At 40.5% G+C, this 11,175-nt stretch overlaps 1 protein-coding gene across 2 annotated transcripts in view; it reads right to left on the bottom strand.

Moving 5' to 3' along the window:
* Positions 1 to 4,220: 4,220 nt before the first annotated feature.
* Positions 4,221 to 11,175, bottom strand: part of ERICH5 (glutamate rich 5) — a 29,118-nt gene continuing 22,163 nt past the window's right edge. Inside the window, exons 2-3 of one of the 2 annotated variants that reach the window (XM_004047350.5) lie at positions 7,809 to 8,762; positions 4,221 to 4,608 (exon numbers count right to left, since the gene is read on the bottom strand). In XM_004047350.5, the coding sequence (XP_004047398.5) occupies positions 4,496 to 4,608; positions 7,809 to 8,762 (1,067 nt within the window). In that variant the 3' untranslated portion in view covers positions 4,221 to 4,495. The remainder of the gene's footprint in view (positions 4,609 to 7,808; positions 8,763 to 11,175) is intronic. The other variant, XM_004047351.5, reaches the window with a different exon arrangement.

Below are 11,175 nucleotides of genomic sequence, written 5' to 3'. Positions count from 1 at the left end.
GTTTATAAACTCTGGACAGGTGAAAAGCTGACGTAGTTTTAGATGTAATGACATCTTATAAGCAAATGCTTTCAACATTTCAAACATGGCATGCCTTGCTATCTGGTGTGGGAAGAAAGAAGAAGGGAAGGGTCATTCTCCTTTTACCTTACAAATGTGTGTGGGCAAATGAATGGCTTTATGATGTCCACATCGCTGGCCTTTGTGAAAGAGAATTCGGAATTGGATCACCAAACTATCTTCATAAAAATAGGATACTCAGCCGGGTGCAGGGGTTCAGCCTGTAATCCCAGCACTTTGGGAGGCCAAGGCAGGAGAATTGCTTAAGCTCAGGAGTTCAAGACCAGCCTGGCCAACATAGTAAGACCCTGTCTCTACTAAAAATGCAAACATTAGCCAGGCATGGTGGCGCCTGCCTGTAATCCCAGCTACTCAGGAGGCTGAAGCAGGAGAATCACTTGAAACTGGGAGGCAGAGGTTGCAGTGACCAGAGCACACCACCGCACTCCAGCCTGGATGGCCAAAAAAAAAAAAAAAAGATATTTGCCATCTCTAACAAGCTATTGTATTTGCCAAAAGAGTACAATGTAAACCCTACTAGGATTATTTGACCATGACCATCCAACATTCTTTGATTAGTTAAATGTGGAAAGAAACATTTTCTTAATTAAGCAATTCTTAATTCAAGGCCCAATGTGGAATAAACCATTTGTTCAGAGTGGTGTGGGTGTTTTGACTGCTCAAAATATGGTAAGAGCTTTTACTCCACAGTCTAAATGGAAAAAGCAGTAAGGTAATATAACAGGTTGACCGCACATTTCTTCTTTTAAAAAAATAAATAAATAAAATAATTTATTTATTTATTTATTTAGAGACAGGGTCTCCCTATATTGCCCAGGCTGGTCCCGAACCCATGGGCTCAAGTGATTTTCCTGACTTGGCATCCCAAAGGGCTGGGATTACAGCTATGGGCCACCACACCCAGCCATTGACTACACATTTCTACCCTGTGGGTGCGTCAGGGGGTTGGCAGTTCTGGCCAAGAATTTGAGTCTGGTCTGGGTATTTTCTAGATTTGCAAACTGGCACCCACTGCTGGTAAATGCAAATGTTCACTCCCAAGAATGAGAGTTGGGAAATTTGTTCATTTCCATCCCAGTTAGGTACATCAGGTACAGAAATAATGAAGTTATCTTAATTAAAAGAACACAACTGGACTACAAAGTGGTTGCACAGCACCCCAGGGATAGAAAAATCCAGCCCTGCTGGCAGTTTCTCTATGAACAACTCAAGCCTTTTGTCCATCTTGTGCATTTTGAATCCGAGGGCAAAACCGGTAATCTTTCATGGTCTGGGGACCTATGATCAGAATACATTTTGCTCTGTTAAGACTCAGTCTTAGGCAAAAGGAAAAATTTCTAACATAGGAAAGGATAAAGCAGTGGTTTTACATGCAGTCTTCACAGTACAGGGGCTATGTAAATTGTCATTTGTGTTTTAAAATGTGGATATGTAGACTGAGCGTGGTGGCTCATGCCTGTAATTCTAACACTTTGGGAGACCCAGGCAGAAGGATCATATGAGGCCAAGAATTTGAGACCAGCATAGACAACATAGCAAGACCCCATCTATAAAAAAGTCAAAATGTAGATATGTAAATATACACTTATATTTTAGCGTATACATATAGCCTGGTATATACATATACCTTTTTTTCTGGAAGTATACACAAGAAATATTATTTTTTCATGGAAGGACTAAAGGATACGGGAAGGAAACTTCACTACCTATTTTATACCCTTCTATATTTCACTTTTACCATAGATATTTATTACTTTTTAAAATTAACAGGTTATTTTGATGGAATATTTAAATTTTGGAATGTTCAGATATTGTGAAATATTTAAATTTTCCTTATAGGTTTTTAATGTTAAAACTGAATATTATCTAAAAGAATAAAAAAAGTTTCCAAACGTGTTTTAGTTACCACATTAAAGGATAAAGACAAAAGTAGAGAAAGTACCAGAAATTTTTACAAATTTCCAAAATTTTATGAAAATAAAAGATTTGAGTCTCAGCCTCCTGAGTAGCTGGGACTACAGGCACATGCCATCATGCCCAGCTAATTTTTTATATTTTTTGTAGAGATGGGGTCTCACCATGTTGCCCAGGCTGGTCTTGAACTCCTGGACTCAAGAGATCCACTGCCTTGGCCTCCCAAAGTGCTGGGATTACAGGCGTGAGCCACCATGCCCAGCCAAATTTATATTTTATATGTATTATTTTTTAATGAATTAAGTATAAATGGGACTCCTTGGTATTTGTTATTCATTTACTGATTCAACAAATATTTATCAAGTACGTACCACATTCCATTAAAGGAGCTAAATGCCTGAATTCAAAAATACATAAAACACAGTGCTTGCCTTCAATGCAATCACAATCCAGTGCCTTTACTTTGCAGAAAGGATGATGTCCTCTCCTCAGGGAACTCCTTTTATTGTCTTCCTCGGCACTTTACAGTCAGAACATAAATTAATATTAAAATCAGAATCAAGAGAATATGTTTTTCCCTGTATCCTATATTCTTATAATTAATTATAGGCCATCCTAGTAGTTATTTTAATGTAGAAGCTAAAGTAAGAGACTAGTTAGGCCAGGTGGCTCACGCCTGTAGTCCCAGCACTTTGGGAGACTGAGACAGGTGAATTGCTTGAGCTCAAGAGTTCGAGACCAGCCTGGGCAACATGGTGAAACCCTGTCTCTACTAAAAATACAAAAATTAGCCCGGCATGGTGGCACATGCCTGTAGTCCCAGCTACTCAGGAGAGGTGAGGTGGGAGGATTGCTTGAGCCCAGGAAGTCAAGTTTGCAGTCAGCCATGATCACACCACTACACTGCAGCCTGGGCGACAACGCAAGACCCTGTCTCAAAAAATAAAAAATAAAAATAAAGAGACTAGTTAATTCATCTGAGCAGTTACCTTAAAAATACATATTTACTTAGGAAATAGTAGAAATTTTTTTAAAAAAGAAAAATACCTATTTACAAACAAGATAAATAAACAAAATGTTTCCAGAATTCTATTCTGATACTCAAACACACAAGGCACTCACTGGTAGGCAAGTTAGCTATTATTTTTATTATTCACATACAATCATTTGCCAAAATCCCTTGCCAACTTCAGAAGAATTCTCAAAAACTGACTCTGTGGTGCATCACTAAAGAAATGTCATAAATGCTTCTAAAATCTTGATTTCTTAGCCTTTTTCCATCACTAAAGCCTACCATTAAATTGCAGTCATCTAAAAAAGAATAGAGTGGCCAGGTGCAATGGCTCACACCTGTAATCCCAGCACTTTGGGAGACGGATCACAAGGTCAGGAGTTCAAGACCTGCCTGGCCAGCATAGTGAATTCCCATCTGTACTAAAAATACAAAAATTATCTGGGCATGGTAGTGAGCACCTGTAATCCTAGCTACTCGGGAGGCTAAGGCAGGAGAATTGTTTGATCCCAGGAGGCAGAGGTTGCAGTGAGCCGAGATCGCACCACTGCACGCTAGCCTAGGTGACAAAGCAAGACTCCATGTCCAAAAAAAAAAGAAAAAAAGAGTAGAGCCCAGGAATAGACTCTACATAAGCAACAATCTAGGTTTTAATCCTTGCTGTTTATTGTCTCCAAAATACATTTAAAAGTGAATTAATTAAAAATACTTTTAATGTTATTCAAAAGGATAACACCAATTGAAAAACCTCATGTGAGTATAAAATCAACAGCTGATTTGAAATGGCACATGGAAAATGTGTAGCCTTTCATCATGAAAAATGTCTAACCTTGTGATAGCACCAGAGTTGCAATCCTTTGCAAAGGATTCTGTTAACGTATTTAATATTCCATGATAAATAAGGATCTGTGGTAGTTGACAAGCTTAAAGGAGAGCAAGTGTGTAGATGACATACTTCCTAAGGTTCTTATCAGCTCTGAATTCTATAACAAGACAGAAATATTTAGTATAGTTCATCCTATTATTTTTGCTGTTGTTCATTCTCATTCCATCATGATTATAATTGTGTGACTTTATTATTGTGAGTTCTCTAAAATTTGCTAACTCCTTTCTCTAGCCACTTGTACCTAAAGGTTTACACTTTCTTTTTAGGGTCTCATTTTCTATACTGAATGGCCCCATGGCCACAATGAAGAAAGTCACCCTCACACTCTTAAATAATCACATCATTTTTATTGGTTTGGTTTTTATACTTTTAAATGTATAACCATTCTAAGTAGCTAAGAAAACTGTTCATGGCTTAGCAGTTTTGCAGAACAATATAATCAAGAACACAGAAACATCCTTCTCATGGTTCCAACAGTCTCTCTGTAACCACACTCCTTACAGAAAACATGTAAATGTAGAAAGATAAGATACATAACCACAAGCTTCACTACCATTTTTGTCTCCTCTATGATAACACACTGTGTCGGTTCACTCTTCTATCTATGTGGCTGCTGAAAGGTCCACCACTTCTCCTGTTTCTTCTTCTTTGGTTTCAGCCCCTTCACTCACTTTCTCATTCTCCATCTCTGTTTCCACCTTTTCCCCTGTCTCACCTGGAAAAGTAACCAAAGGAGATACTAAGAAACATTTATTTAGAATTAACATAAATTATCCCACAGTTTGTCTCCAATGGGGGCAGTTCTTGATCTTCAGGTCTAAGTAGTAAGTTTCTCTGGGGGTATCAAGAAAAGTAATCATCTCAGCTGGGCACAGTGGCTCACACCTGTAATCCAACACATTGGGAGGCCAAGGAAGGCAGATTGCCTGAGGTCAGGAGTTCAGGAGCCTAGCCCAAAGTAATGAAACCCCGTCTCCACTAAAAATACAAAAATCAGCTAGGCATGGTGACACAAGCCTGTAATCCCAGCTACTCGGGAGGCTGAGGCAAGAGAATCACTTGAAGCCGGGAGGCAGAAGTTGCAGTGAGCTGAGATCACGCCACTGCACTCCAGTCTGGGCGACAGAACGAGACTCTGTCTCAAAAAAAAAAAAAAAAAAAAAAAGGAAAAGAAAAGTAATCATCTCGATTCTTTCAGAGCCTCTGAATGGCTGAAATGTCGAGTCAATTAACATCTCGAGTCTTGGCATACTCTTATGAAAGAAATGCTCTCTATAAAATCAGGATGCAAAATTACCAAAGAAATGGTGGTAGAACAGATTATAATAGAAAGTTCACGGCCAGGTGTGATGGTTCCCACCTGTAATCCCAATGCTTTGGCAAGCTGAGGCAAGAGGATCACTTGAGGCCAGGAGTTCAAGACCAGCCTGGGCAACAAGACCTCCTGTCTTTATAAAATATTTTTCAAAAATTAGCTGGACAGCTGGGCGTGGTGGCTCACGCCTATAATCCCAGCAATTTGGAAAGCTGAGGCAGGCAGATTGCTTGAGCCTAGGGTCTGAGACCAGCCTGGCCAACATGGTAAAACCTTGTTTCTACAAAAAATACAAAAATTAACCAGGGATGGTGGCGCCCAGCTACTCAGGAGGCCGAGGAGGGAGAATGGATTGAGCTGGGAGGCAGAAGTTACAATGAGCTAAGAATACCACTGCACTCCAGCCTGAGTAACAGAGCAAGACTCTGTCTCAAAAGTAATAATTTTTTAAAAGAAAAAAAAATTAGCCAGGCATGGTGGCACATTCCTGTAGTCCTAGCTACTTGAGAGCTGGGGCAAGAGGATCCCTTCAGTCCAGGAGTTGGAGATTATAGTGAGCTGTGATTGCATCACTGCACTCCAGCTTGAAGATCTTGTCTCGAAAGGAAGGAAGGAAGGAATGAAGGAAGGAAGGAAGGAAGGAAGGAAGGGGAGAGAGAGAGAGAAGAAAAAGAAAGAAAAAAGAAAGAAAGAAAGAAGAAAGAAAGAAAGGAAGAAAGAAGAAAGAAAGAAGAAAGAAAGAAAGAAAGAAAGAAAGAAAGAAAGAAAGAAAGAAAGAAAGAAAGAAAGAAAGAAAGGAAAGAAAGAAAGAAAGAAAGAAAAAGTCTAATTTGTATCTAAATCAAAGGGTGGTCCAGGGGTGCCCCTAAACATGTCTGGCTTGGCCATTATGTGTTTAAAAACAATCGTTAAACATTTACAGACAGCCAACACTAACAAGTCTGGACATTGCAGACACAACCCTGTTTCCCTGAGAAGTTGGCTTTGGCAACATTGGCCCTAGTTCCATGGCTGGAGCTGTGCACAGCTTCCTCTTTTGACAAGGCTGTGCTCTCCTGTTTGCCAAGGTCCCCTGGGCTCCCACAGTATGACATGTGTCCTTCACCTCACTCATTTTCAGTATCCTAGGCCTAAAGACTTTTGAGTTTGCCAATCCTGATGTAAAAACTACCTGCTTTTATTTGCCTCTCCCAAGTTTTTCCCAGGGCCCTTCTTATACATTCTTAGGAAAGCAGTTCCCACAACAGACTATGGTGATGCACGCACATCCTGCCTTCCCACACTAGACAGTGAGCCCCTTGAGGACAGAGACTATCTCTTCCTCAGTCTGCATCTCAGCACCTAGCATATGTTTAGGCATGCCAAAAAATGCTGAGTTAATAAATGAAAGAATTGGCCAGACGTGGTGGCTCATGCCTGTAATCCCGGCACTTTGGGAGGCCGAGGCGGGTGGATCATGAGGTCAGGAGCTGGAGACCAGCCTGGCCAATGTGGTGAAACCCTATCTCTACTAAAAATACAAAAACTAGCCGGGCATGGTGGTGTGCGCCTGTAGTCCCAGCTACTCGGGAGGCTGAGGCGGGAGAATCGCTTGAACGCAGAAGGTGGAGGTTGCAGTGAGCCGAGATCACGCCACTGCACTCCAGCCTGGGCGACAGAGCAAGACTCCACCTCAAAAAATAAATAAATAAATAAAATAAAATAAATGAAAGAATTTAAAAAAACCAGATGAATGATTATAATGAATGCTTCACTTAAGTATACTGAACTGTGAAGCTAAAATTTACCAAAATGTAAATCATACCCCAGAAGAAAATATTTTTTTAAATTATAACACCAATAAAGAACACTGTAAACATCATTTGTTTTATGCTGGTAAAATACATTTAAAATTTTAAAACACCATATGCTAAGACATAGTACATTTTCTCTGGTCTTCTCATACAGATTTTAAAACTGCAGAAGAACAAGAGCAGACTGACAGTCATTTTCTTTTTCCTTTTTTCTTTCTTTTTTTTTTTTTTTTTTTCTGGAGAACGAGGTCTCACTATGTTGCCCAGGCAGGTCATGAACTGCTGGGCTCAAGCTACCCTCCCACCTCTGCCTCCTGAAGTGCTGGGATTACAGGTGTGAGCCACTGCACCCTGTCCTGACAGTCATTTTCTAAGATAAGCTTCACAAAGATGAAAATAACATTCTAAGATCCATTATGTATATATCATTTCATTGGAAGGTGAATTCCTCCAGTAATCATCTATTCACCTTTACTTTGGATCCTGATTTCATACATGGAGCCTGATGAAGTGTCAACTTGGAAAAATTCAGAAAGTTTCACATGTTGCCTTCAATGTTAGATACTATTTAAACACTAGGTTAAAATTTTGGACAGAGATGATGTTTCGGAAAAGTTTTGCTGACAAACTGAGCATTAATAGAATGCCTCTTTCCCAGGCATAGAAGCCTTTTTGGTTTGGTCAAACGAACTTCAACCACCTGAAAGTGACTTCAGGGACTGTGTGTCAGTCACCCCATCCCACTCCCCAGAGCTGGTCTCCTATGGAGCACATCTAAACATCCAGGTTTGCCAGCATAACTTTTACCTTCAATGCGTTGGTCCTCTTCATTAGTATGGATGTTCCTGATCATTTCCACATATGCTCCTGCCTCTACATTTCGTGCTGGATGCTCCATGCTTGCAACTATTCCTTCAGGTTGAATCTGCTCCATGTTTCCTGGACCTTTAGGAGTTTTATGGAGTAGATCATTCATAACAGGGTTTTCCACAAGCTGACTTCTGTCCAATACTTCTGGTGTTACATTCTCTTTGGGAATTCTTTCTAGAAGCTGGGGCTGCTCCTCTTTTCCCAATGTTGCCTGAAGTTGCTGCTCTTCAGCTGTTTCCACAAACTGACTTCCTTCCAATATTTCTGGAGATTCATTCTCTTTGGAAATTGTTTCTAGAAGCGGGGCCTGCTCATCCTTTTCCACTGTGCCCTGAGGTTGTAGCTCTCCAGCTGTTTGCAGAGTCAGAACGTTCTCAGTTGTTCCTAGAGGCTTCATCTCTGTAGCAGTTTGTGGATTCTCAGTGACCTCCACTGCTCTGAGAGAGTCCTTCTCTACTGCTGCCTGCAAAGGCTGACCCTTGGCTTCCGGTCCTAAAGGCTGAGCTTCAGCATTTCCTTTTAGAGACTCGGCCTCTGTCCCTGCTCCTGCATCTTTCTTCTTTCCTTCTGCTGCTGGGGCATCCTCTTTGCCACCTGGTTGAGGCGGCCCAGATTCCTCCAGTCCCTCTCCAGGCTGAGTCTTTTCTGTGGACCCTGATTGGTCTGTGGCATCCCTTCCAGGGGCTACGTCCTTGGCCAGGGGCTGTTCTTGGAGGGGTTTAACACCATTAGCTGTAGGCTCTGCTGAAACCTTGAGCTTTTGTAAGGGAGGACGGCTTTCCCTTTGTACATTGCCATCAACAGTAGATTCTCTTCCCAGTGCATGTGGCTTTGGTTGGGCAAAGCAGGACTCACTTTCTTCTGCAGTTGAAAAATGCTCATTTGAAGTTACTTTTGGTTATTCATTTGAAAAATAAAAAGAAAAGAGAAAACACAAATTATTGTTTAGTTTTATCTTGAAAAGTGAATTGACATCACAAAGTAGATTTAACAGTTCAAGACAGTTCCAAATATATCTGAGTACAGAAAGGCCATACCATGACCCTAACACTCTCCAAGTCAAATCCCTTTATTGTCTTCAGCTCAAACATTTCATCTTAAGCGCTGAAGTCCTCCAAAACCACAGTTTTCTCCTGTTTGCTCCTCGTGCATCTTTTCATGGCTCCTGTCCCAGATACTAACTGAGCTTACTCTGTTTCTCTCTTCTTTTCCTTGTCTCACACTTTCTCCTCTTGAGACTTAGAAGGTTTCCTTTTTAAAAAAATTTTTTCCATTTTTGTTTTGGCAGGGAGGGCAATAGAAGATTCCCAAACTTAGAAGGTTTCATGATGCGAGGTCCTTGGGCTGCTAGAGAGGTCTTACTTTCCTTCTAACACAGAAAAGCCCCCAGCAAATGGAAAAGGGACTGTGGCAGAGAAGCCCTAATAGATAAAGGCTAAGATGTCTGGGAAGGGAAGTAGCAGAGACAGTTCAGCCTGAGTTTCATGTCATTTGGGGGGCACAGTGGGAAAAGAAATCAACAGAAAGCAGGGAAACATGCATTTTACTTCTGGCCATTGTTCCAACTGTATGAGCTTGGAAACTTAGCTCCCAATGATCTTGTCTCTAAAACAGCAGTGAATCTCTCTTCTCTCCTTCATATTGATCTCAGAGTTGCATGAGGCATGATAGTTTAAAAGATGCAAAAGTGCTTTGGATAGTTTAAGATAAGCAATATGTTTAAGATTGGCAATATGTTAATACTCTTTGACCCAGCAGTTCTACTTCTGGAAATTTTTGTTGTTGTTGTTTTACTTCCTGAAAATTTATTCTAAAAGCATAAACCTTATGAAGATGCTTTGGGAGAGAATATATATATATATAATCCCAATATTCTTCCATTTTTTTTATTTTTGTTTTACTTTTCTATTTAGAGACAGGATCTCACTATGTTGCCCAGGCTGATCTTGAACTCCTGGGCTCAAGTGATCCTCCTGCTGCAGCTTCCGAAAGTCCTAGGATTTATAGGCATGAGCCACCACACCCACACCACATTGTTCTTTATAGCAGCAAAAGCTAGAAAACAACTTAAAAGTCTAATAAGTTCAAGAACACATAAATATTCCATGGTATGGAATATTATTATACCATGAAAAAGATGATTATGAAGACCATATGCTAAAATAAGAAAATAATTATCATACAATAAGTTTAGAAATCACTCATGATTAGGTTGATCAAATAAAGTAATGCATATAAAGTACTTATTAACCCAAAGTCTACTGTGTGATTAAGTGCTCAACAAGTTAGCTATCAATTTTATATAAAGTATGATTATGGCAATATTGAAAGAAAGGCAGGGAGGGGAGGGAGGGCAAAAGGGGGAAAACAAATCACAAATGATGGGGGAGGAAAACTGGAAGAAAATAAGTCAAAAGTTAAAGTGGGTCTCTAGGGGATCTTTTTCTTCTTTTTTCCCCCAAAGATTGTTTTTCTTCTTTTCTTTTTTCCCAAAGATTGTTTTTCTTCTTTTCTTTTTTCCCACTAAGTTACCATCCACCTCAGTCATATGTGCATGCAGTTTAAAGAGTTATCTGCTTATCTAGTGTAAGCTAAAAACAAGTAATACTCAGGTCTCCTCTCCCATTTTGCCTTCTAAAAAAGAAATATTTGCCTATAGAAGCAAATATTTTAATTCTTTTAGCTGTTTTGGAGGAATTTTTTTTTCTATGTTGCTAAATGAATTGTGCTTCAGGATTTTTCAGTGTGGACCTTTCAATTAACTTTTTTTATTTTTTAAATAGAGATGTGGTCCCATGTGGTTCGAGTTGCCCAGGCTGATCTCAAACTCCTGGGCTCAAGTGATCCACCTGCCTTGACTTCCCAGAGTGCTGGGATTATAGGCGTTAAGCCACCACTCCCGTCTCAATTAACTTTTACTATGGAAGATAAAAACTTAGCTCTTTTCCTATTCTCCTTGACCACCAGCCACTCTCTCCAATTACACATTCACATTTCCTTTTTTTTTTTTTTTTGAGACGGAGTCTTGCTCTGTCGCCCAGGTTGGAGTGTAGTGGCGCGATCTCGGCTCACTGCAAGCTCCGCCACCCGGGTTCACACCATTCTCCTGCCTCAGCCTCCCGAGTAGCTGGGACTACAGGCACCCACCACCACGCCCGGCTAATTTCTTTGTATTTTTAGTAGAGATGGGGTTTCACCATGTTAGCCAGGATGGTCTCGATCTCATGACCTCGTGATCCACCTGCCTCGGCCTCCCAAAGTGCTGGGATTACAGGCGTGAGCCACCGCACCCGGCCCACATTTC

This window comes from Gorilla gorilla, chromosome 7, assembly GCF_029281585.2.
Source record: "Gorilla gorilla gorilla isolate KB3781 chromosome 7, NHGRI_mGorGor1-v2.1_pri, whole genome shotgun sequence".
Taxonomy (NCBI): Eukaryota; Metazoa; Chordata; class Mammalia; order Primates; family Hominidae; genus Gorilla; species Gorilla gorilla.
The sequence above is the reverse complement of the archived record's forward strand: the minus strand, read 5'-3'. Positions and strand labels throughout refer to the sequence as shown.